We start from the raw sequence: 27218 nt of genomic DNA on the forward strand, positions 1-27218 counted from the left end.
CAAAGATAAGATTCTTTAGTTCCTTTTCTCTTGCTGACAAAAAACATTGAAACGACTAACAGCTAGGAAGGGTTTCCCAGATAGTGTGATGGTAGCAGAAGGGCCCTGGCTTAGGAGATGGGGGCTGTGTACTTACCTCTAAGAGGTGGTGTGGCCTTAGCCAACCGCCCAACGCCATTTTGTCTCCTCACCCGGATCCCTGCCTCTTTTACTAAGGAGGAAACCAGGTGGCCTTTCCGAAAACTACTTAGGGTATTTGATTACTTTAGCTTCATTGTGCTCGCAGGTTATAGGGGCATTTCGAATGAGAAGAGGGAGGTTTAGAATAAAGCCCATTTTTTCTAAGTGTTCCTGTACCGATGTGTACAGAGCGTCTATCTCATTAGGGAGCACTTTGCTTCAAAGAAAGCAGAATGCTAGAAATGTCACAGGTCCCTGTCTGGCCCTTTATTAGCTCCCCTGGTTATTGCAATTCTGAGAAGCAAGTAGAACCAGGAAAGGACAGTGATATAGCAGAAATGATAGAGTAATGCTGTGGTTCTCAAAATGTGGCTCCTGGGGGCATCTGGTTGGTTAACCGTCTGCCTTTGGCTCAGGTCATGATCCCACGGTCGTGGGATGATGTCCAGGGTCAGGCTCCCTGCTCAGCAGGGAGTCTGCTTCTTCCTCTCCCCTTGCTCGTGCCCTCTCTCTCTCAAATAAATTTTTTTTTTTAAATGTGTCTCCCCGTATCATCATCATCATCATCATCATCATCATCTGGGAACCTGTTAGACACGCACATTCTTGGGCCTGACCCTAGAAGGCCTGAATCAGATACTCTGCCAGGCTGAAAGTCTGTTTTATTAAGCCCTCCAGGAGATTCTGATGTGCTTGTTTTAGGATGACTGCAGTAATATAAGGCTTTAGAACAGATTTAAGTTAATTACCTCAATAGCAGAACAAATAGGTTAACAGGTGAAAAAGCTTTCCCTTCCCTGCACCTGGCACCTCCCCCCAGCAATTGCTTCTAGCCCGTAGAAATGTTTGCACGTTTGGGAAAATATCTTTTCCCCCTCTTCTTAATATAAGTTGGACAAACCTAGGTCTGAAACCAAATACAAAAAAGTAGGTCAGATGAGCAAGGAAAGCCATGCCTTGTACTTCTTGCTTTTGCTGAATCAAAGGCTTGTCAATTACAACAATACGGGACTTGTCGATTGCCAAGGGCTGGTCAAAGGTGCCTGATAGGTGTAGAGCATCCCTGGGGGAGTAGAAAGAGCATTGCTTTTTGAGGGAGCCACATGGGGTTTTAAATCCTGGCTGTCTCTATTTGGCTGAATAACCTCAGAGGCGTTGTTTAATTTCTTTGGGCCTCAATTTCCTCACACAAATGGGACACATGCCTGCCAGGATGACTGGGAGTAAATGAAAGCACCTAGCACACAGACACCCAGTTGAGTTTTAAAAAAAGATGAAATCAGTGAAAACCTCTCACTGTTTAAGAGTCTAGGTTTATATAGCATGACTTTGTGTCATTTTTAGGTAAACACCTCTCGGAGTCTTTTTTCTTCCTTGTAAAACAAAGTGGGGTAGGATGACCTTCAGATCCCTTCCCGGCCAAGCTTGGACGGTCCATAGCACCTTCATACGGTTTACTCATTCGATTCCCACAATCTGACAATCCAGCGGTTATCACTGTCTTCGTTTTACAGATGTGGAACATGCCACTCAAGTTAGGGGACCCATCCGCCCAATTTTCTGCAGACAGAAGGAGGGGTGCAGCAAGGAGATCCCTCCTCAGGCCACATCCCCCTCCCTGCATCTTTCTGGGTAGACAAAGTAATACACAGATACAATAAAATACCCATTTAATTAAATGTTTATTCAATGAAAGTATGTATAAAAACTTACAAATCTGAGAACTCAACTATACATGAAACAGGATGGTGGGATATTCAGTTTTAAACACATACGTACAGCACAGCTATGAACTGTTCCTCCCTTTTCCCTCCGGTCCTTATTTCTGGCTCCCGTTTTGTCCTGTCAGACCATTCTGTTATTGGCCCAAGGAAAGAGTAACGGACACATTTTACTGCTTTCAGGCCAATGGAGGAAATTTCAGGTGCTCAAAGAAAAAAAAAGAAAAGTGGAGACGAAACATCAAAATCAAGTTTTTTCCCAAACAGCAATTAGGTTTTTTCGTCCTGATTTTTCATTGCCATTTTTGATGCTTCAATGAATGTTGCCAGTAAACTATTAGCATTAACGTTTAAAGTCATTAAAGTTCCTACATGCTTTGCTTACAACCTCCCCTCTGAGATGCACTTTCCCGCATACATACACTGATTTAAAGCAGCTGGTCGGTGCTAAAACAGATTTAACACGGGCAGCTGTTGGAATGGCATGTCGTTTTCTATTCAGAAAGACAATCTACAGTACTTTCAAATCTGATTTTTAAAACAACCAACAGATTTATCAGAAACTAAAAGAGAATTTTGTTCTTGTTCAACTTTGAAAGAAGCCAGCAATTTGATAAGGCATGTGCGTTAATACACCTGTTTATCGCTAATATCCACACATTTTCTCTTACAAACACACAAACTCACAGCTTTGTCATGTTTTATCCAAAAATTAAGATTGCCATCACATTATTACTTTTTCTCTTTTGTGTTTTGTTCAAGTAGATTTCTTAACGAATGATTTTTCTCGACTGGACATAATCTCAAAGGACGTGTTCTGAAATAAGACACCTGGAGGATAAACACTAAGAATATTTTCTTGGGTTTAAAGTTTCCCCACACCTTCTAGATTTTGCATAGTACAGAGCCCAGCGGTATCTCTAAGAAGCATGCTGTATTTTCTGCCATTTTTCTGAGAAGGAAGACTTACTACCCAGGGAAAGTCATAATTTGAGCTTACCAAATCGCATTCCAGTTGTTTTGTTATATACCCTTCATTAGTTCCAAGTATGCTTTTAAATAATCTAAAACGTCTCAAAATCTATTTGAGTTTATAAGTACTACTGACCATTATCTTTCCAATATCCCCTGACTTGAAGTAAATATGTTCCAGGTTTATAATGCACAAAGCCTTTACGGAGGAAGGGCTGGGGACAGGGAGGGGGCGGGGAGGACAGAGGGACCGGGGACCTGTTTGTATCATGCCATGGAGAACTACAGTTCTGAACTGGGGGGGGGGAGGGGGAAGAGAGAGGAGACAGTCTCTGTAAAAATGACAGTTTTTAAAAAGATAAGTAACATTCAGTCTAACAACACTGTTTCCTGTTCCTTTTTGATGGAAGCTAACACTGGGTGGTCAGGTTCCGTGACTTCCGAGTCCCCGCTGCCCAGGAGAATGGACCGCCCCTCGTCCAGGGCAAAAACGTCCGAGTTCTGGTTTTGGCACGAATGTTTAACCACCTCATTGGGAGTCGAGAATGTTTTGTCACACAAGTTGCATTTGTAGGGTTTGTTGGTCTGGACCAACATGTTGTCCATCTGACTGCCTTCCTCAAACGTGCAGAGCTCCAGAGTCTGTTTGTCCACCATGGTGTAGGTGTCGATGCTCTGATTGAGGCACACGTGCCGGGCAGCCTGGTTGGCCCTGCAAAAGCTCTTGTCACAAGTGCTGCACTTGAAAGGCTTGCCGGTGTGTATGTACATGTGTTCCCGCCAGTGGCTCTTCTGGATGAACTTGCGGCCGCATATCGTGCACTCGTACTTGCGCCTCTTGACCTCGCGCTCTTGGTCCGCCTGCTCCAGGTTGTCAATGTCCGCGATGTCCGAGGGCGGCGGCGTCTCCGAGTGCTGCTGCCCGTCGATGATGGGAGAGTCGGAGATGTGCTGCAGCTCGCTGTCACTTATCATCCCGGCCTCCGGCACCTCCATGGTGTCTTTCCCCAGGTCGGCGGCGTTGCTACAGAGAGACAGGGGCACCCGGCTTTCTCCCGGCTGGCTGGACGTGAACGGCACTCCCGTGTGGATCTGCAGGTGTTCCCGCAAACTGCTCCGCAGGGTGAAGCGCCGGCCGCACAGGTGGCAGGCGTAGTACTTTGGAAAGCTCCCGTTCCTCTTCATGATGCTCGGCTTGACGTGGGCTATGGTGAGGGATGCCGGCTGTTCGTCGGAGGAAGAGGCTTCCAGATTGGTCTCCTCCCCGGGAGGAGGGGGAGGCACCGGAGTGGAAACGAGTTCTGGAGACAGCGAGGTCTGCAGTGGGTCCGAGGGAGTCAGATGCGTCCGATTCACCTGGGCCAGATTGGAAGTCAGCTGAGACAGCTGGGAGGCCTCAGGCACCTGTTCCTGGCTCATCCTGGACGTCGGCGGCGGCCGGGGCTCCCGACCGAGTTTCTCGGGGGCAGAGGCAATCTTGGTGGCTTGTCTCAACTGGTGGTCTGCAATCTGAATGCCATACAGGGAAGAGGCCAGTGGGAAAACTTGGTCGGGATGAGAAAAGGCTCCTTGGCTGGCCAGGCTGGCTTCCTGGATCAGCGGGTAAGCGTGCAGAAACTTGATCCCCTGTTCTAATCGAACAGGGTCAATCAGCTGAGGCGCCATCTTTCCAGTGTACATCAAATGTAAGAGATAGCTGAAAATATCTGGCTGTATGTCAGTTGGTTTCAAACGGACACACTCACTGGAAGAAACAAGCGAACAATCTGTAAGTAAATGTCAACCCATGTCTCCAATGAGAGCATGATCTCTGAAGGAAAAAGGGGGGACTTTTAAAGGCAAATGAAACAAGAGCATTTCCCATTTCTTATTGTTAGTGTTTCATGAAATGGAATACTCAGGGGAGATAACTGGAACCTATGTAATGTAACTGTATTAAGAACAGAGAGATACAATAAATATATTTTCAAGGACCGAGACAGAAAAAGTTCATGTTAAGCAAATATGACATCTTAACTCCTAGCCTCTTGAAGCAGTTTTTCTCCTCATACTCTGTGAAATTCTATCATATTATATTTTTAGACAGAACTCCAAGAGTTTTATATAAAAAAAATCTGTGTTTTGTGCAGAGGAGCTGTTGCTTATCAGTCAGAAAGTGCCCTGTGACCCAGTCGTGGTTAAGAACCGCTGACCTGGCAGATCTTTGGCTAAAAGTCTATGATTTTCTATTGATCCAATGCCATCCGGAGCTCCGCAGGACATCTCTGAAGGCAAATCAAACAATCTACCTGATGAGAAAGCTTCTTCATTTGTAAAATGACACGGGGGAGCTGGGCTAGTATGAACAAGCACTAAGAGCCACACGACAAAAGGGAGAGAAAAATAAAACCTAATTCTGTTGGTGCTCTGAACTCTCTGATCTATCTCCCACAGGAAGGTATGGAGGAACATTCTAGCTCTAATGGGGTCAGATCAGCTTCCCAGTATGGCTAGATTGCATTAAAAAAAAGCGGTTCCAGGGCACCTCCCTTCCTTAACAAATGTAAATACCACCACCATCAACAGAACTATAGCTGGGCTTTACAGTCACTATCTCATTAAACTGCCATTACAGATAAGGGATCAAGGCTCAAGGAGAGTCAAGCCTTGCTCAATATCAGAGCTGGTCAGAGGAACTTAAATCTCGGTCTCATTCCAAACCCATGACACCAAAATGGTTTAGAGCATGAAAACAATCCCGTGTAGTAGTTAAGGCTGATCTGATTATTCCCATTTGGCAGATCTGAAAACTGAGACCCCAAAGAGTTATGTGATTTATCTGAGGCACCTAAAGCAGCTGATTTTCTAACTTTTAGATGCTAGTTTGCCTCATTCCAGAAACATCATTCTGGCCAAGCAGCTTTAATCAAGAAGTCCCAAAGAACTCTTCCTAAACCATGACTAATGGCAGAAATGCTAATGTATCATTAGAAAGCAATGATTATATCTATACAGTATGAGATATGTGCTATTGTGAATGAGTGAATATATTCTCAGACAATGCATTGTCAATTTCAAAGACAGCTTCCTTGAATGCCTTTAGAATGGATCATCATTTTTGATTACACCACTTCTTACTACTATAACTCTTTTTGTCTCCTTTAGCTGTTTATCTTATGGATAAATATTTTTTCCGATATGCTAAAATGCTCTTCCAAATTTAACATTTTATTCTATTTTTTCAGAGTGACTTTAATAGCAATTTGTGACACAGATTTGAATAATTCCTGTCTTGCTACCGATGTGTGTATATTTCAAGACGACTGCATACAAATAATCATGTGAGAAATGTCTGCTTACCAAGTATGGAAGTCAAAGAATAAAGATTACTCATAAAAACTTGCAGCACTTTGATGGCAAAAGAACAGAACTTCTGTGACTCTGTTTTTTAAAAAGACAGATCACTCATCTTCCTTTGGAGTCTTTATAGTCCTCTAGTGATATTCCTTTAAACAGGAATGCAATTACAGGTGGTCTTCCCTTCAGCACAGGGTGAGTGCCAACAATACTCTGTACACTAGAATACATTTAAGGGGCTCTAGGGAAGTTCAATATTCAAAACAAAGCTTCAGAGATCATGTGTGGTAAAGAATACTTCAATCACGTAAACAATCATCTCCCAGAGAACTGGGAAACCAGAGGCCTTTAGAGATACAAAGTCCTCCCAGGAGATCACAGGGCACCTTTGTTCTGCTGGGAGGGAATGTTCCTCCAGGCAGAAGGGACAGCAACTCCCCCTCTGCCTCCCAGAAAGAGAAGGGCCGAAATCCCAAGGAGGGCTATGTTTTTTTAGCATCCGTGAGCGGTAACCCCCAGGCAGGGCCCCTTTGCATCAAAATGTTGTCATCAGTTTTATGATTTTCCCTCATTTGTTATTGTATATAAGTTGTCCTCTGTCTACTGCCAGTGACGGGTGGTGACTGAGCAGAGCTTGGGTTTTAAAGAACTGCGTGCAATCTCTGAAGGCAAAGAAGAAACGGGGCTGGGAGACCCCGCCAGGCTGTGGGGAGGATTCTGAAGGGGCCCACGGGGCTGGTGAGAAACCACCAGGGAGAGGGAGGCCGTGAGCGTCTGGGATAATGCCAGCGCCTAGGGTCCCAGGAGGTTCCCAGAAACCAATTATCTTGATTTCTTGATTTTAATTTTTTTTCTTAAAGCAGAAGAACACATGCACACATATACACAGAGAAACACTTTAGAAAAAAAGTTATTTTAAAAAGTTCTTTAGGTCACATTCCAGCAATTTCCATCCTTGACTGCTTTCCCTCCCAGGCAGCTAGACCTCTCGGCTCGCTATGGGCCAGACTTTGGTCATTTCCAAGTCCTTCTGGAAGGGCACAGCTCTCCACAAGATATTTAATTACACCTACATGGTTTGATTTGTAGGCGTCTGCTTGAGACAACACTTTAACAGGGAAAATACGGTTTTAGCACAGGCACAAGCCCTTCGTACAGATTTTCACAGTCATTTGCATTTTTAATCTTTCCTTCACTAGAATCGTGAAGTAAAAGATGGGCTTAAAGAGCTTGGCAAAGAATTTTTAAGTGATGTTCGACCTCAGCAGGAAGTTGTGCTTAGTAAAACCTGCCTCTCTCCAGTTTTGGGAGCCCCATGTTTGCAGTCCTACAAGATTTGAAACGTAACCACTTGGAGGGCTGCCCACGAGACAGAGACATCTAGTGGTGCTATAGACAATAAAACACTCTTAAACCAAGTGTGAAAAAACGGTATTCTCAGTTCACCTTTTGGGGAGTCAGGTGGCAGCTCGCAGTGCCTTGCAAAAAAAAGGCGCCCGTTTAAAAGCCTGCCTCTGGCCTTTGGCCCGCATTGGCTCCGTCTCTGAGACGGCGTGAGCCCCTCTGGCCCAGTAACATTTGGGATTCCGGGATTACACAGATACCACTTCTCCTTTTTACAAAGGCATTTAACCGCTCTCCACTTAAGTTTCTTGCATCTATATAAAACTCATTAACGTGTATTCTTTTCTTCCTCAAAATGAAAATCTTCCCCCTTTCAGGACAAGTTAATTCATTGTGCTGAAACTTCTAAGTAAGTCTCGACAATGAGGTAAAAGGGAACGTCCTTAGTGTGGCAAGACAAAGCACCCCCTGCTTGCCGGCATTCCTCTTCTTCACCCATTCCGCTCCTCCGGACACCGGTCAGTGGCTCTTACGTACAAGTACGTGACCTACACACTGGGGCGCCCACAAAGCTTGGTCAACCCGGTCTCTGCCCTCAGGAAACTTACAAAGGAGGAGGGGAGAGAAGTCCACCGAGAACCACACAGGGAAAACGTGCTGATCTTGTTAAGGGGCAGAAAGTGCTGTGAAACGTGAGAGAGGAAGAGACGGCTTTGGATCACTGTAGGGAGGGGTCACGGAAGAGGTGATGGGGGAGCTGGGCTCAGGAACTGGGCCAGTGGGAGGGGCTGCTGGCCCGAAGGGGCTCGGGGGCCAAGGAGGGTGCAGGTCAGGCTGCCAGCCTGCCGGACCCAGAAAGAGAAGCAGGAATCTGTGTGCTGTTCTGATGGTCAATGATACCCTCTAGGTTTCTGATCAGAGGAGTAACACCGTGCAGTAATTTCTGATCAAAGGTGTCCCACAATCAGAGCGCTGTTTAGGAATATTAATCTGACAGGAATGATTAGGAAATGGGAGGAAGGAAGAAGGGGAAGGAAAGGGCTAATACAAAAGGCACTGGGAGGGAAACATGATTTGGGGACCGAGAGTACGGGGTTTTAGAGCGATTTTAAGTGCGGGTTACTTGGAGATAAACAGGGCAGTAAGGGAAGGACCCAGGAAGGCCTGACTCAGCTTTAGACATGCTGATACTCAATTCTACCCCTGGAGAAGCCAGCTTCGAAGTCTTGGGAAGCAGAGGTCTGAACAACACAGAGAAAGGTCAAGGCCAGAGCTGTACACTTGTGTTTCCAGGGGAGGCCAAATCCAGGAGAAAAAGAAGCTCCCCTCAGGAGAGTGCATGTGGAAGGAAGCGTGGAGAGCTCAAGACCAAAACTCTCCGAAGGCTCCTGCCCAGAGGGCAGGGAAACGGGAACATTCTGCATTATCAAAGTGCAGAGGACGGCCATTAAAGAGAGGAAGCAAGCGGTAGCAAGAGCTGCCGAGGACGAGGAGGCTGAGAAGAGCTGCGGTTTCGATGAAGAGGTGACCTTTGAGAAATGATTTTGGTAGAGATGGAGCACAGACCACAGTACCACCAGAGAGGAGGGGCGGGGGGGGGGCACCAGCAAGGCCGCAGCTCGCCCTCTGAACACCTTCACGGTGAGATAAAGGAGGAGCCGCCCAGGGTGTCAGGGGAGCGTGGATCCTGCAGAGACTCAGGCGCAGGGGGAGTGCACAGTGAAAAGCACAGACGGAAGAGTAAGAGGTAGGATCTGCAGCCCCCGAGTTGGAGTTGGAGGAAGATCACCTTTCCATAGACATCGAGGGTCCTTTTCTCCCAGATGGGAGAGAAGGGAAGGAAAGATGAAGCAAAGATACTGGGATTGAGATGTTTTAAGAGAGAAAAGAAGGAAACTGGGGAATTCACGCCCTCAAGCTTCTCATTAGATCAGCAGATAAGGATAAAAATAGGGAAAGGGGTGGAGGGAGTCTGGGCAGCCAGGGCTAGAGGAGTGGGAGAAAGGGATTCCGGAGGCCGCTGCCCATCCTACTGTGCAGGGGACACCGGGCCAGGGTACTGGGCGTGGCGGGGCTGCTGGGGGCTCAAAGGTCCGTGGAAGCGTGAGTAACCAAGACAGGCAAGGGGGCAAGTGAGGTCACGGGGGAAAACTGGGAGCCCAGGGGCCTAGGATTCCAGGGAGAGGAGGTGAGCCCCCACGGTCTGGATGGGTAAGAGCAGGTTCAGAGGGAAGAGGGCCGTGAAGTTCAGTGTCTGCAGTCATTCGATTATTATCAAGCACGTTAGTTACCTGGTCTGATGGACAAACAACATCTTAAAGTAATTGGAGAATGAAGCAAGAACTGATTTGTGTGCCTTGAAGTACACATCGCCGATGGCAACCGTGCAGTCACACAGGAAACCAAACTCTCGCTGAGCGTTTAACTGTTGCAGGAGAATAAGTCCATGGTTGGCCAAATCCATTTTTTTAAAAATCTGCAAAGCAAACAATTTTTTTTTTAAGAAAGGTGGTTCACAAGGAAGTATGTGTCCGTTACAGTCACCGATAGTAATGACCGCAGCTAACATGTCATGCTAACAACGTGACACCAATTCACTCATTTACTCTCCACAGCAGCCCTGTGAGGCAGCTGCTCTGTCTTCACTCCCATTTCACAGATGATGGCATTTACAGTGACCTGGGGGATCACACGGTCTGCCCAAGTTTACACAGATGGTGAGGGAGGAGCCGAGCCGGGAAGTGAACTCGGTTTTCTTGCGCTCCAGACGGCAAACATCCCCAGATCAGTTAGTCTTTTAGTTTATGATTCCAAATGCAAATTCTAATGATCCATTGACCAGAAGTTGTCAACTCTTCCATAGAGAGCAGTAAATTGAGGTGCTGGGGTGGGGCCACAGCAGGGTAGGGCAAAGAGCTCACCAAACTGGGGCGGTGTTGCAGCTCCTGCTGTGTGGACAGGGCAGTCCCCGGCAGGGATATAACAACACGCCCATTATTTCCCCGGACACCTGCGCCCACGGAGGGAGGAAAGAGGATGGTGCTCTTCTCCCTTTTTTGTGGAGGAGGAACTGGGCTTTGAGAGGTGTACATAATTTGCCCAGGCCATCTAGCTCGAAGGTAGGGGAGCCAAAATTTAAATCAGAATGTTCTGACTCCAAATTCTAAGGTCTTCATTCTCACACTTCACCCTAGCAAGCCACTCGTTCTGAATCATCTACATAGTAGGGGAACTGCCCCTAAAGGAGATGGTTCATCACATCAGCAGACAGCTCCTCTCCCACAAAGAGCGTCTGTAACAGCCCTCCACGTACAGATCAGCATTATACATACAGATCAGCCCTCTACGTATAGGTCAGCATGCTTCACGGCAGACTCAGTGTTATCAAGAGCGAATGCTTTCTAAGCTTGTGAAGGCAAGGATGCCCACGCTCACTACTGGACATGGTACGGGGTTTGAGTTAGTGCAATAAAGCAAGAGAGGAAGTAAAAGTCATACAGACAGGAAAGAAAGAACTAAAACTGCCCCTATTTCCAGATGACATGCTTGTTACTACCTAGAAAATCCCAAGGAATCTACAAAAAACTCCTAGAACTAACAAATGAGTTTGGCAACAGCACAGAGAAGCTGTAAGATAAACATGTAAAAGTCAACTGGTGTTCCGTATACTCTGAACTTGTGGACACTGGAATTAGAAATATAATACCATTTACAAGCACTCAAAATATGGAAATATATATGTTGTCAATCTCACAAAGCACGTATAGGACTTGTATGCTGAAGACTCTTAATAAAATGCTGAAGAAAGCAATCAAGGAACACCTAAAGAAACCAAGACATACTGTATTTATGGTTAGGAAAACTCAACAGAGTAAAAACATAAATTTTTCCCAAGTCAATATATAGGTTTGACAACATTCTTTTCGAAATTCTTGCAAGATTTTTTTTTTTTGTAGATTTAGATAGGAATATTCCAAAATGTGTAATGTAAAGCCAAAGAAACCAGAATAGCTAAAATGATTTTTAAGAAGAATATTAGCGTGGGACGAATCTGTCTGATTTCAAGATGCATCAAATAGCAACAGTATGAAGACAGCGAGGTCGTGTCCAAGGGACAAACATGCAGAGCAGCGCAACGGAACAACAGCCCAGAAGCAGAGCCACACAAATGTGCACAACTGACAGTCGACAAGGCACAAAAGCAATTCAGTGGAGGAAGAAGAACCTTTCCAACAAATGGTGCTGGATCAACTGGACTCCCCGGGCACAAAAGAAAAAAAGAAAAGAAAAGCACTCACCAAAGTTTCATACCTTATACAAAAATTAACTCAAAAAGAATCATAGACTCAAAGGTAAACACCAAACTAAGTTTTGGGGAGAAAAATCTTAGGGATCTAGGGTTAGATATAGAGCTTTTATACTGAACATCGGAAGTATAATCCATAAAAGGAGAAAGTGATTAAGTCGGATTTCATCAAAATTAAAAATTTTTGTTCTGTGAAAGAGCCTGTTAAGAGGATGAGAAGACAAGCTAAAGACCAGGAGAAAATATCTGCAAACCTTTGAACACCTTTGACAGAGGACAGGTATATAGAATATATAAAGAATTCTCAAAATTCAACAGGGAAAAAAAATATAATCTGACAACAGGCAATAGACTTGAAAACACATTTCACCAAAGGGGCTGGTGGATGAAGACTTGAAAAGACCTTCGACCTTGCTGGCGACTGGGGAAAAGCAAATTAAAACCCCCATGAGATTTCATTATATATTTATCAAGATTGCCAAAGTAAAAAATAATGGCAACACCAAATGCTTGCCAGGACGCCAAGGAACTGGATTGCTCGAACACGGCTGGGGAGAAGGTGAAGCGGTGTAGCCACTTCGGAAAATCAGGTTCTTAAAAAACTCAATATGCAATGACTGTACCACTCGGCAACAGCGCTCGTGGACATTCGTCCCAGAGAATGAAAACTTAAGTTCACACTGAGACCTACGCGTGGATATCCACAGCGGCTTTATTCCTAAGAGTCAAAAACCAGAAACAACCCAGATGTCCTTCAGTGGGTAAAGAACAGTTAAGCAGTGTGGTATGCCCACACCACAGGAAACCACATAACCGGCAAGGAGAAATGAACTACTGATACATGTATACAGCAAGGTCGGTGCTTTATGCGCAGTGAAAAAAGCCAATGCCCAAAGGTCACGTCCTGTATGATTCTATGTCTGTAACAGTCTTGAAACTCAGAGGAGCAGAGAACAGATCAGTAGCAGAGGGTGAGGGGAGCAGGAGGGAAATGGGTTTGGCGACAGAACGGCAACACGAGGGATCCTTGTGATAGGAACGTTCTGTAACTCAACTGTATCAACGTCAGCACCCTGGTTGTGATACGAACTACGGCTCAGCGAGAAGTTTCCATCAGAGGAAACTCGGTAAAGGGCTTATGGGATCTCTAGTATTTCTTGCGACTGCATGTATATTTATAGTTATCTCAAAATAAAAAGTAAAAAAAAGACAATCCCACCACACATTAAGTAGTTAGCCAGATTTAAAAAGAAATGGGTAACCATGCTGCTTAACTGCAGAACCGGGCAAGCTACTGTGGAGAACGGGTAAGCTTCCGAAACAAAACGAAACAGACCCGTGGCAATCTTACTCAGCTGGTACTGAACTCCCCACTCTCCTTCCTCTTCTAGGCATGATCTGTCAGATTCAGATTTAACAAGTGTGACCTAAAAGAAAAGAATGAAACGGAATGATACTTCGAGAGACCAGTCAGGTCACCGAGCAAGGATCGAGGATGTCCAGTCTCATGTTTTCCATCAAGAGCTATCTCCAAGTAGGAAAGGCAGGAGGGTCACCTAAGTTAGCAGTGAGCTGGGTACAGAGACCTGGACCACAGGCTCAGTCACAGGTCCACATCCATGGAACGGAGCAGGGCCTTAGTCCCCTCAGTATTTTCTGTGCAGGTCAGAGAGGTGAAAGCACTAAGATTAGGAAGGGGAGACAGAAACAAGGCCTGGGGTTCATGAAGAAAACACGAGTGGTGCCAGGTAGCCGGGTAACAGGGATTATTACATGGAAACATCACTCTAACCTGACCTCCCCCAGAATATAACGTTGAAAGCTTGCTGGCTGAAAAACGTCAGAATACTTCCATTCCATCTTACTAACCTGCCTTTCTCTACACAACAGAGAGAGGGTCAGAGAGCACCCTGCTGTGAGCCGGGCGGGTCCCCCATAGGCCGCCGCCACCGCTCTGGGTGTCACTTCGGGGACGGCAGCTTCAAGTATGGTAACACATCACTATTTATTCCTTGATGATAATGACAAGAGTGGCTGTTATTTACGGAGTGTTTACCACTGACCCTTCATTTCCATATGGTATTCATTCAAGTGCACACTAACTTATCTGAGGGACCGCTATGCAGATTTTATAAATGAAGAAAGGGCTGGGAGGGCAGCTCTGTTTGCCCGTGATGACGGAATCCGTAAGTGTAAGAAGTGAGATTTAAACAGGATCGTTTGATTTGTTGGAATGTGCTGTGCGCGAGTGTGTTTAAAATCAATCGGAAACATTATTTTTATTGCTGCTTGTAAGCATCTACACTTGTGATAAGAGATTCCACTACCAGGGACATGCAGTCGTGAGCTGTCCGTCCACCCCTGCCCCGGCCAGTTTCTCCACACTCTGCCCCCACTGGGTATCACTGCTTCTTAAAAGAATCTTTGCCAAATCCATTCTCATTTTCTTACCGTCTATGGATTTAGTGATGAGAGGAAGTATATTTTTATGTTTATTGATCATTTACATTTCCTCTTGTATCTCTTCATGAGCTCTGCCTGGTTTTCTATCAGGCTGTCTTTTTCTTAACGATCTGTACAACGCTTGGTATATAATAAAAATGAGCCCTTTAATGACGTAAGTCGCTACCATTTTTCGCACTTTCTTTTTGTTTAGAGATTTCTGAGATATAATTTTATGTTGCAATGTCATCAAACCTTATCAAGATTTTATAGGATTTTGAAGTTTTTGGTCGTACAGTGAAAATCTCCTTCGATATAGCGAAAGGTAGAGCTCCTTCTCATTCCACAAACAGACCAAGGTAAGTATTTTTTTTTCAGCCCATAGGAATGGAGCTATGAAAAAAACTGAAGTGTTTCTTTTTTTAAGGGGGTCTACCAGTTATTTTGGAATCTCGATTTAGAGATTTCCTATTCGATCTAGAATAGGAAACAAACTGAACATGTCTTTCACACAGAGAGGGAAGAACACATGTATAGGAGTCTCAGGGATGTGAAAAAAGCCAAACAAGAGGAGGAAACATGGAAAGAATGAGTCTATGTTCACAATTCACACAGGGAAGACAAAACTCCCTGTAGATAAATTTTTAAAAATCTTACTTTGGACACCCAAAAACCTTTCTCAGGGAGAAAAATCAGAACAACACCCCCTAGAGCCTGACACATGTGAATGAGTCTGAGAAAATGGGGTGGGGGGTCCCCAGCCTGGATTCCACGAGCAGGGCACTTAGGGGCAGTGTCCCCAGCCCCCACCCAGCTAACAGCACCCCCTATTCCTAAATCTCTTTTCCTCATATGGCCCCTTCAGAGCCGCTTCCACTCGGCCTGTGCTGCAAGGCTGAGGCAACAGCATCTTCATGGGGGGCTTTGCTCGAGGCCATCCCCCCTCCATTGTGGAAATGGAAGTCTGCTCTTTGCTCTGCCTGTTCTGTTTTAATCTCCACCAAGGATTCCTCTTTTGCTGGTGCTCTTCTCTGCCTTCGGTCCACAGTCTACTTCTCATTCTGCGGACTCTCTGTGGGGATCCAGTCCACTCCCACAGGGCCATCCCACACGACCCCTCACTTCAGAATAGGCAAAACAACTCAAATCCCCCTTCCCCTCACCCCCATTTCCTCCAAAGGACACTAAAAGCCACGGACACAAACCCCTTCCTTCCATATCCCCAGCTGAGTGCATGGCGCCACCATCATCCATCTCTTGACCAAGCCAGGAATCTCAGTTCCTCCTTTCAGGGCCCCACTTCCCTCATTCCTCAGTCAGTCCCTCACCGCCCACCAACTTCACCTCCTTCTCCCAATGCCACACCTGAGCTCTGCCTCCCTACTCATCTCTCCAGTTTCCAGCCCTAGCTCTTGAATCCTTCCACACGGGAACAGCCAGAGTGATCTTTCCAAAGGGCAAATCTGATGTTACTATCTTGCTTAAAATCCTCCTGTGATTCCCTACTTCCTTTAGTATGAAACCCAAATTTTTCAGCACAGCTTACCCAGTCCTGCATGACCCAACCCTTGCCTAACTCTGCACAACGTGCTCTCCTGCTGCCTAAAACTAATGATTCCAGAATTTCGGATTGCACAGACCTACTAAACACCAACCAACCAACCTTGAAACTAGGGGTCCAAAAGAGTATCAGTCCCTCTTTACTTTTCAAGAAAAGACAAAAAATATTCACATACCCAGTAGAGGTGGGGGACTTCTAAATGTAAATGGGCAGAAAGGACCAAATCAGAACTTTTCTAAAGGAAGGACTGTTGGCACTATATTCATTATATGGAAGAAAAATTTTATAATGCAAAAAAATATTACAACATAAAATTTTACTTTATGACATTAAGTTGTACCTAATTTTTTTTGATATAAGATTACATTCGACGATCTTCACGAAGTGATCAAGTAACCAACTTGTTCTGAAATCCAAGTATCACCAAAAACCCAGTTTCATCTGAGTATGCTGATGATTATGGAGACAAAATGATGTTATTTCACTCACTTTGGAAATGCTGGAGGAACTGAGATAAGCTGAAGAAGGGCATTTTTCTTTATAACTAGAAGGTCCTGAAGCCCAGACCACTCTTGGGTTCCTAGCCGTCTGCAACGCTCACTGCTCAGGGGCCACATTCTCAAAGCTGAGCCCAGAACCAGATTTCTACTCCCACTGTCAGGACTGGGGGCCTGTTTGAATGGGGCCTTAGAGCCTCTGTGCCAGACCTTCAAACATGCCACTACCAGAGTGACCCACCCCTTACTGTCTCCCCTTTCCCCTCAGCCCCAGCCCTACTTGTCCTCTGCAGAATTTCCCTGTCAAGATTAGGAGGCTCTCCTTGCGTCTGGAGCATCTGTGAATATTCCAGTTTCTGTGGGTCTGCCTGACGCTTCCAGAAAGTCAGCACTGACTCTTACTTATCATGTATTACTCTACTCTATTCCATGTACCTAGCATATTGTCTGGTGTTCAATATTTGTTAAAAAAAATTAAAAACTCTATGTTCAGAGAGAAGAATGTTGAGTTCTTGGCCCCTGACTAGCTGGGTGATACGGGGTAAGAGTTCAATTTCTCTTTATCCTAGATTAATCTAAAAAATTCACATCAATTTAAAGGAAGCTGTATTTTGGAAAAAGTTTTTGATTTTTAAATGTCACTTTGTGTTTCTCCAGGCTCACAATTAAGTTCTGAATAGTGCTTTATATTTTACAGTAACTCTTTACACTCATCATTTAATCCTCAATAATACCATGGTATATCATTTTGTCACTCTTCAGTATTAATTATAATATTAATCACCACAGCATTAATAATAAATCACCACTTATTATGTGCCAAGGACCAACTACCCTCTTTCCAGAAGAAACCTACTAGACTTAGGAAGTAACTTGCCCACATGCAGTCCAGCTCTTAAGAAGCAGATCTGGGAAGTAGTCATGCATTTAGTGAGAGAATTCTGAGGTCCCAGGCACAGTGTTTACTATGGTATACAGACTACAGAGTTCGAGGGCAGAATCAAACAAGTACACAAATTTACAATGTGAAGAAAAATACAAGGAACTATGAGGTCATGAAGCTGGGGTCTAATTTGGGGGTTGGAAGTCAGGGAAGGGTTTTGTGAGGAAATGCCAGTTAAGCAGATATTTGAAGAATGAGAAGAGTTAACTGGGCAAAGATGGACCGAGGGGACACATCTGCAAAGGCCCTAAGATAGGCGGGAGTAAGCTGCAGCTGAGGAACTGGGAGAAGGTCCATGTGACTGGAGGTCAAAGAGCCCGCAAAGAAACGAGGCGAGGCAAAGCTGGGGACTCAGGTCTTCTTAAGGATTTTGGTCCATATCTGAAAAGCAATGGGAGCCACTGGAGGGGATTTTGCAGGGTGAGCGATCCCATGGCTGTACTGCAGAGCTCATCGAATTTGATCAGGGAGTGAAGAGGCAGGTGAGGGGAGACCTGCCGGAAGTGGTGAGAGGGGAGACCTTTCCGTGGTCCAGAAGAGAGATGACAAGAGTGGGTGGTGGCCATCAGGATGCAGCAAGAGGGATGGGATTTGAAAGGTAGTTAGGAGATAAAAACTCAACAGAGCTGGTTGGTGAATTAGATGCAGGAGGGTGGGGGAAATTGAGGTGTCCAAGATAACTCCTACTAGATTTCTTGCTTGTGTAACTAGAAAGATCATGGGGATTCCCGCCAGGAGAGGGAACACAGGCAAAAAGCCAGCTCTGTGGGGAAGATCATGAGGTTATGTTCGGACGTGCTGGGGCGGGGATACTTTTGAGAGAACCAAGTAGAGGTGTGCAGTACACGTTGGTTATATTGGTCTGGAGCTCCTAAGTCCCCACTGGGATTTATGTCTGAGAGTCTTTGGAGAAGTAGGGTGTATCTAAATCCAACTTTAAATCACTACATGATAGTTTAGAGAAGTTACAACTGTAAACAGAAGTGAACTGAACCCTGGTCTCTGGGTGTAAATTTCACAGGCTTTCTTTCCTCTGCACTACCTGGCTCTTCAGCTCAGTCCCCAAAGTTCTTAGTAATCCTAGTCATGGGGGGCCAACATGAAATCTTGCCCAGAAACTGAAGACCTATATAAAGCCCCCAACCATTTAAAACAATAAATGGAACTTAAGAAAAACCCAAAAAGCTAAAATAATTAAAAAAAAATTGTCTTTCTTAAATCAGAATAGTGAGCAGAAAGGAACTGAAGAAAAACAGAGATGGGAGAGGGGAGGCGATTCTTTTCTTTTTTAAGATTTTATTTTTAAGTAACCTCTACCCCCAACATGGGGCTAGAATTCACAACCCCGAGATCAAGAGTCCAATGCTCTATGGAATGAGCCAGCCACGTACCCCGAGGGGAGGCAATTCTTAAAAGTGGGTTTTCATAGAATACCTTCTTTATGCATGTATATGTCTACAAAGTTAGTTTTTTTTTTTAACTTAAGCAAATTCAGAGACTGTGAGACACATGTTGAAATATGTAAAAAAAAAAAACAACCTTTGCGGAGCTAAATATTTTAAATGACCGTTTGTATTATTTAATGCTGCACCACTGTTTCCCACACTGATAACGCGATGCTGCCTGGATGTCAAGTGCTTTCACTTCCAGCTTGCAGCACAGGTGGCGCTGATCCTTACTTGTAAGTTACTCATCTTTTGAAGGTGCAGCTGAATGGGACAAATAGCATCATATTATATTTTGACAACCCAACTTCCTCCTACATTTTCAGTATAAGAAGAGGAGACCCAAACAGCTTTTGGAAATTGATGACTCACTTTTTAAAGACAACAGCTCTCCTAAGATACTAAATACCACTTAGATTACCCATTTCGAGGGCACTAAAAGGGTCCTCTAAAGTCCTTAATTTTATTTAAGTGAAGCATAAATGAATACTGTAATGCACAGGACACATCAGTAACAGAAAAAGCACTACCCACAAGTAAGATTGATCCTTTCAAGTAGTTCAGACCACTTACCAGGACGAAACAACTCTTTTTCAATTAGTATTATTAATAATTAATATTTAGGGCCTATAAAGTAAACCTGAATGAGGCTGGTCATTTGAATTTTAATGTTTTTAAATTGTATCTCAAAGCTAGGACATGCGTCTTAATTAGTTGTGGTGACAGGTTGGTGTACTGTTCTTAACATTAGTCAATCCTCTTCCATAGTAATTAGAAAAAGGTGGGGCATAAACTAATCAATAGCTCGTATTTTGACTTTGAAAACCATTGGATTTGTAAGAGACTGTCTTTTCAATTACAGGCTGCTGACGTTAAGTTTGGAATTAGTTTTTAATTTCTAAGTGAAGGTCAGAAGGAGGCAGTTCCGGGACAGTTTGTGTCAAGAACCAAGTCAGAGATTTATGGCGAATGGAGTTGATATTAAAGTGATAATTCTAAAGGCATTATGCTATAATCTACTTTAAGGAAACATACATATGACCACACAGCAAAATTTAAAACCTAATCTAATTTGCTATTTTTACAAATCTCTTTAATAGAAGACAACGGGATTCTGCATTTACTCTCCTCCATTTAACTTTGTTGTGATAACTGTTTTGGTTGAGTATTGAAGAAAATCCAACCTCACCCACATATGTAGTTGGAAAAAGAAATATATTAATAGCTTTTCCAGGTAATTGTGGATATTTTTCTTTGATATTATATCAAAACTTGACAAGTCGTAGTTTCTTAAAGGTTAGCAGTATGATCTAAAAATACATAACGAATGAAATTTTCCTACTCTCTTACAGTAAAATTCATTGCTCTACCTTGCACTTTGAACGGATCTTTTACCCATTCATGGTTTTTTCGAACATCACCTATTGGTCACTGGAAAATGTCAGCTCAGTGAGTTATGCAGCAGATCTTTCCAATGTTGACACATTTTGTCAAGAGCTAAAAAGTCCAAGAACATCTCACCATTATTATGAAAATTGTTTTGACCTTATGGAACCCTGAGGGGGTCCTGGAGATTCAGAAGAGTCTGTAGGCCACACTTAGACAACCCCTGTTCAGAATCACTTTGGGGCTCGGAGAATCTAAGCAGATAGGCAAGGTGTAGAACACAAATACACTCTGAAACTGCTCTCAGATGATTCTGACAGTTCATCCTCGCCTGATGCTGACCTTAGGCGGGTACACAATTTAAAGGATCTGTACCTCCTGTAAAGTAAAAAGAGCTGTTTTGTAAATACTTAATACCTAAAAATGCTTTACCAATTCCTATCTTTGCACACTGAGCTTTCTTGAAGTGAGAAAGTCATATGATGCGTACCTCAACCGTGAACTGGGAATTATGTGTTTGAGCATAAATACAGCCTCTAACTTGGCCTTCTAGCATAGAATAAAACAGTCCTAAACTGTCTTGGACTGCCAACTTCTGGTAAGTATTCTGTGGCTATGGACTCCATCTCTTAATGGCGTACTAGCATCGTAAAACACTGACTCTTATTTACTATTGACTCACAGTAATATTTTAATTATTTAAGTTTAATTTGCTAATAAAATTATAACTTCCCTGGGCACAAAAAAGATTTAGAAAATGTTCTAATGCTTAGTATGTTTACAATTTTTTTCTTCAGGAAAATAAAAATTCTCAATTCCTTTAGATTTTTAGAGTCATGCTTTGCAACCATAAGGAAGTAGGAAAAGTGATAAATTCCCATTTCTGCCATGTGCATTCTGAAATTTATGGTGGTCTACAGCAGACCAGCAGTTCTTCTTTTACTGTGACAGGCTGGAACCACACCACTTGCTCAGCGTTTCAAAGTTACTTCAGGGAAAGTGCAGTGGGTCTAGGGATGAAACACCAAGACAGTTCAGAAGAGATGGCTGAAGAGTCTCCAACTCCAAAGCCTTTCCCAACCCAATGCCACATATCAGCCATGAAGGCTTCCTTCCCTTACTACGTCCATGTCAGGAGTTCTCACACTGGGGAAAGCGTATCCCCATACACAAGACGTGCACTGTTGACAAGCAGCATCTTCTCAGAGGGTTAAGGTGAATAAAATTTTATATTTTATATAATTTTTATATTATAAAAGTGCAGATCTTTGAGGACAGTGCAAAGTTCATATTAATCATTACAATAAAAAAGAAAATGTCATCATGGCAGCTTTTATTCTGTGGCCTAAAACATGTTTCGTGTTTACTCTGCTGCTGGACTATTTCAATGGAAGTTTGCAGAGCACCATTTATTTACACCTTCTTTGACAGAAGCTTTAAAACTGGCAAATGATTGGACTATACATTACAACAAAGCTTCAAGGGGGGTTTATCTGCCACCCTTTTAACCGATTCCTCCACTACTGTTTGTGGCACTACCACTGGTATAAATTATACCTTGAGATCTTACCATGGTGTCAATAATAGGTCAATTCTTCGGTTAGAAAATAAACTTCTATAAACCACCAATTTATTAAGTGAGAAAGGCCCAGCTTAAAGAAATGTGGAACTTTTTTCCTTAAAAATTGCCTTTTAACGGTGTGAAAACACCCTGGATATACATCAAGGTTATTTAGAATGCAAAATAAAATCTACTTCAACAGTTAACGTTGGTTTGTAATAAATCACAGAAATGAGCATTTAAAATGTCTTAATTCTGATTTTCTATTAAAGTTTCAGGCCTCTCCAACTAAAATGCTAGTGCAGGGTTCTGTCAGCAACTACGCGAAGGTCTATCCTAAAAAGGACAGGGCAGCCCATTTAAGGGAACCCTGAGCACCCCTAAGTTCTGTGTGAGCCCGTAATTCTGACCTTTTTTTATGCTTTATTTTACTGAAACAATAACCTATGAAAATGAATAGACTTGAGACTCATACATTAAGTGAGCCCGTTGTATTTGATGAAGAGCAAATGAACATTGCAGCCGGTGGGGCGGGGAGGGGTTAATTCCCTAAGGCATCATTAGTTCAGCAGTTGGAAGTTCTTGCAGTAAATGGCCTAGCAATAACTATCTGCATTTTCACCCTGCCCACTTTCTTGCCTGCTCAGCTACCCTTGCCTTCTTATCGCCCCCCTTTCACTACCAGCTAAAAGCGACAAAAACCGTGCTTCCGAAGCACCTCTGTATTAACAGTTCTCTTTGCAGCCTGTTTAAAAATCAATGGTTTGGGGGGGTCCGTTATACCGGAAAAACGCCTCGGGCCCGGGAAGCAGCCTCCGCGCCCCCAGCCTCCCCTTCACGGAGGCCTCCGGGGTGTGAGGGCCGCACCGCCCCGTGGGGCGGCACGGACGCCGGCCCACGCCCCAAGGCAAAGCAGCCAGAAACCACAGCGCAGCTCCGAGCTAACCTCGGCCTCAGCGGAGGCGCAGATCGGCAGCGGAGCGGAAGCTGGAGGCTGCCGGCCCAGCATGCCCACACCCGCCGTCCGAGCCGCAGCGGTCCACCCGGGCGGCACCCAGGGAGGCCTACATCTCCCCAGCCCGCAGGCTAGCGGCCCAACGGCCGCCCCATCCTGCCTCGCCCCGCCCCGTCCCGGGGGCGGGGGCCCGGCCGGGGGCGGGGCCGGCCAGACCGGCAGGGGCCCAGGGGGCCCGGGCGCCGCGCTCCCCGGCACCGCCCCCATCCCCGAGGGGCTGGGAGGAGGGGAGGGGCGACGCACTCCAGCCGCGCCGCACGCTCTCCGCTTCCCTCAGTCCCGCGTGCGCGCGCGCGCTCGCCCCAAGTCCCGCGGAGTTTAACACAATGCCGACGCCTACGCCGTGCGGAACGCCCCGGCTGGCGCAACAGCTCCGGCGCCGGGGGCGGGGGGTGGTCAGACAGGGCGAGGGGAAGAGCGCGCGCGAGAGCCTAAGACAGCGCGAGACCCGAGGAGGCCGGAAGCGCGCGTGCGCGCCCCCGCCCGCGAGCGGGGAGGCGGAGCCGCAGCAGTAGCGGCAGCAGCTGTAGGAGCCGCTGCAGCTGGGAGAAGCGCCAGAGAGGCCGGGCCTGCTCCGGTCGGACCGGATCCCTCCCCTCCCCCTCCCTCTCTGCTCCCCTCCCCCAAACCCACTTCCGCAGCTCGCGGCCTTGCCGCCGAAGAAGCAGCAGCGGCAGCAGCAGGAGGCGGCGGCGAGGCGTCGGAAGGATTACGCACCTGACGGGCCCTCCTCTCAGGGCTCCAGCGCGGGACGCTCACCGGCCGTCGCCGCTCGGGACGCGCTTCGCGGTGGCGGCGAGAAGGGAGGGACCGGCAACGGGGAACGGAACGCGAATCGCCCCCCTCCCCTTCCTCCCTCCCTCCCTCCGATCCGCCGCCCGCCCTCTCGGCTTCCGTCCCCTCCCCCTCCCGCAAAGCCCCGGATGGAGCCGCCGCCGACTCGCCGCCGCCTGGCTCCGGGGGATGGTTTTGTCAGGCGGCCAGAGCCCCGGCGCCAGGCGCAGCCGCCACCGCCCCCGCGGGGCGCCCCTGCCCTCGCTTCCCAGAACTGGGTCCCCGTGTGGTCCGGGCCCTCCGCCTGCCTTCACCCGGAGCCCCGGGACGGGGGTCATTCGTCTTCTTTGTTGCCACCGTTGGTGCCGGAACCGTTTGCGAGCTCCGGTGGCCCCCGCCCCCCCTCAGCCTTCCCGGAGCCCGGGCCGGGGGCGGCACGTGGGCACCGGCCCCGGGAGGTGGAGGCGTTGCGCGCTTACCTGTCGCCGGTGCTGCTGCTGCGGGGGGTGTGGAGGAGGCACCACTGGGCAGCCTTGGCCGTGGTCTCCCCGCCGCCGCCGCCTCTGCCTCTCGCTGCTGCTGCTGCTGCTGCCGCCGCGGTCGGTGTCTCCGGCGCGGCGGCGGCGGCGGCGGCGGGGCTTTTCCTGTCCGGTTACGTTAAGGTCACATGACCGAGAGAGCGGAGCGACTAGTGCAAAGAGGCTGAGAGCGGCTCCCGCCGGGGGGGAGAGGCGGCGAGAGAGCAGTGGCGGCAAGAGCCCCCTCCGCCCCCCCAGCCGCCTCCCCTCCCCCCGCCCGCCTCCGCCTCCTGCTGCTCTGCCGCCGCCGCCGCCGCCTGCAGCACTAACTACACTGCCGCTCCCACCCAGGCTCCGCTCTGCTCCAGCCAAACTTCTGCAAACCATGTGCAGCCGAGGCGAGGAAACTTCTCTCCACCTATTGGGGCTGGAGGCTTGAGTCACAAGCCCCATGTTTACATAAAGTGTTTAGGTAGGACAACCCTGGAGATGCTCGGGGAAGGGATGCAGAACTGCTCGGATCCTTCTGCAAGCTTCTGCTTGACATCTCTTGGCCATTACCTTTGTCCCTTTATTTCCCGTGTGTCATATAAGTTTTCATCCTAAGACTTGAAATGAGTGGACTTGGGAGCCAGGGAGAAACTTGTAAATCACTGATAACCTTTCTATCACCAGTGGAGTTGAAAAGTCACCGAAGTAATGTCAGTTTGTGCTGTGTATAAAGAGGTACAAGTGCTTCCTTACAGACTAGTGTGATGTCAGACGTTCGTTAGGATTGAATTTGAGGCTTATTTCAGTAACTGTGTTTTACTTTATGAGGTGTTGGTCCAAAAAAAAATTTGCAAAGCATGTTTGTTACTTAAGACCAATTTACTTTCCTGTTAAGTTTTGGTCTCTGAGGACTGTTAGAGTGGATTTAGAGTGGCCATTCTGTTAAAATTGGAGGTCCTGAAACAGGTTAGACGGCAGCCAGGGGACTTAGATTCTCTGGTGGTCATTATTAACATTTTAAAGTTTATTTTGTGTTTCCATTTTGCTAGAATTTTATATCTTTGGAAGTACAACTTAATTTTTTGAGGACTGGATTTAGCGATTTCTGTATTTTACATATCTAGGATTTTGGAGACTTAAAAAGAATATGGCGTGGTTATTAAGGAAATGGAGGTCGCAGTTTCCAGGATTCTCTTTGGCTTTAAAGTATGCAATTCAGTTACAAGTTCCCTAATTTGATGTTGAACTCATTTTGGTTTATAGGGCCAGACTTTTAGCACAGAGCTCTGGCACATATTTCCTAAAATATTTAAGGCAAGATTAGTAAGACAGTTAATTTAATATACAGAAGTGTCCCCTCCTAAAAATGTGACTTTGATTTGGTAATCCAGTTATACCCAGGGCTACTGATGACTAATTCCTTCTTCTTTGAAGACAAAATAAGCAGCTGTGTAACTTCAGTGGTCCAAAAGTGAATACTAGATTTCATACGTACCTGCCTTGAACTTTCTTATTCTTTGATCAGCTAGATAAATGACTTGAGTGGTTAAATGTCTGCCTGCAAAACTAAATTCTGACCCTGATATGTAAGTATTTCTAGTGAACTATCGCTAACACATCAAAGTTGGCCTTCAGATTCGCATGCCACGTTCCTTGGATTGGCTCTGCAGTTGAAGTCTGTTTCATCTCACTGGGAAGCTAAAGTGATTCTGATTGGTAGACAGTCATAGTTAGAGATCTTTGGGTTCTTAATTCTTTTAGACCTTGACTGTGAACTTTCACGTTTATGGTTCGGATGGAGTGCTTACCAGGAAAGTGAACTGACTTGAGGGAAACTAAAGGAAGAAATGGGCAAAACTGATGCTAAAGTTTTGGATTAGTCTTAGCCATTGTGTCTATAGAGTATTGGCCTTGAGTCCTCAAAGTTACTGCTTATCTTAAGACCAGTGAATAATTTCCCAGTACTATACTCTTATATAGTTGTACAGAAATAAACCAGTTTTATTCCTGAAACTCTGGATCTCATTCCTAGAGAAAGTGCTGTCAGGAGCGTCGTCGTTTTCTGTTCAGGAGCTGCTGCTCTCGACTTTAGAACTGGGCTGCTTTGCTGCCAGTTTTCTTAAGGCATAGGCATGGGTACTTGAATTTTGCCAAGTATGCTAATTATTTTGATTTTTAGTCACCATCATAAAGTAACAGCATTATAAGGAATTCTGTACAAATTATATCTGCTTTCTACAATTTGCTGAATTGGAAATCTTTAGGTGGATACATACGCAAAGGTTGGGGAGAAAATAGTCATTGCAAAGAAAAACTAGTAGTATATCTCAGGATTTGGACAAGGAAAGCTGTCAGTCTGGTTGTGGGAGAGCCACAAATGCCCTGAGTTCAGTAATAAGAAAAATAAGAAGTTAAATCATCTGTTTAGTGCTTATGTACTGATTTATTTTGGTATTTTGAAAATAAATTTGGTAAATTAGGAGTTCAAAAATAGTTTCACACATTTACTTCGAAGAAAATCACAGTGTAAGCAAATAATCTGAGTGGATTCATCAAAAGTTGAATTGTGCATATTCTGCAGTCACGTGCTGCTGAAAGTTTTGATGCATGTTATGCTGAAATACAATCGGAAAAGTATGCACTTGCTTGTGTTCTGAAGAGAGTAATTGCAGTGAGACTTGGACAGTGGGCAGAAAGCAATTTAGTAGTACTGTACTTAGCTTTTTTTTTTTTTTTTTTTTTTTTTGGTTAAAAATTTGTTGTGCATGTGTGCTGAGGTGGAAGATGGAATTTCCTTTAACACTGATAAGAGTAATAGAGGAAATAATAGATGTGGGTAGATCCCAGAGCAGCTTTTTCACTACATAATTTTATAAGGATGTCCTCCTGGGTAACCTTGAATTAGGAAAATGACACGTTTTTACATGTGTAAGTCTACCATGCCTTCTGTGTTTTATATGAAGTTTAAAATACAAGTCAGAAAAGGTGTATTTTGAGAGTGTCTTATATTTCATTGGTTTGGTTATAAAGTTTATAGGAAATGCTTATTTTATTGTTGGTTGTTACTGAGTCCATATTCCCTCAAGGATTCCTTATACTTTAGGGAACTTTTTGTTTTAATCCTATTAGTGTTGGCTTTTGGGTTTCATACCTTTTTAGTTATAATTGTAAGATATACTTTCTATTAAATGCTACCTGGTATACACATGTATGTAAAATTTAAACA

At 45.3% G+C, this 27218-nt stretch overlaps 1 protein-coding gene across 3 annotated transcripts; it reads right to left on the bottom strand.

Annotated features, from left to right (window-relative positions):
- Window positions 1-1843: 1843 nt before the first annotated feature.
- ZBTB2 (zinc finger and BTB domain containing 2) lies at window positions 1844-26296 on the bottom strand. Of its 3 annotated transcripts, none has more exons than XM_040627963.1 (3): window positions 23963-26296; window positions 9845-10029; window positions 1844-4617 (listed from the first exon to the last, which is right to left on the bottom strand). In XM_040627963.1, exons 1-3 carry the CDS (start codon window positions 24452-24454, stop codon window positions 3243-3245), a joined length of 2052 nt encoding a protein of 683 aa, XP_040483897.1. In that variant the 5' UTR covers window positions 24455-26296; the 3' UTR covers window positions 1844-3242. The 3 variants fall into 3 exon arrangements, with proteins under 3 accessions (XP_040483897.1, XP_040483898.1, XP_008693224.1); XM_040627964.1 differs by lacking the exon at window positions 23963-26296 and adding an exon at window positions 23427-23850; XM_008695002.2 differs by lacking the exon at window positions 23963-26296 and adding an exon at window positions 13196-13635.
- Between the last annotated feature and the right edge of the window lie 922 nt (window positions 26297-27218).

Source organism: Ursus maritimus, unplaced genomic scaffold, assembly GCF_017311325.1.
Source record: "Ursus maritimus isolate PB19 unplaced genomic scaffold, ASM1731132v1 scaffold_13, whole genome shotgun sequence".
NCBI lineage: Eukaryota > Metazoa > Chordata > Mammalia > Carnivora > Ursidae > Ursus > Ursus maritimus.

Coding starts and splice junctions, on each gene's coding strand:
- ZBTB2 (XM_040627963.1), bottom strand. CDS start 24,454: ATGGGGCTTGTGACTCAAGCCTCCAGCCCCAATAGGTGGAGAGAAGTT. Junction 10,030..23,962: donor AGCAGCAGCACCGGCGACAG/GTAAGCGCGCAA, acceptor TTTGCTTTGCAG/ATTTTTAAAAAAATGGATTT. Junction 4,618..9,844: donor TTGTTTGTCCATCAGACCAG/GTAACTAACGTG, acceptor TGTTTCTTCCAG/TGAGTGTGTCCGTTTGAAAC.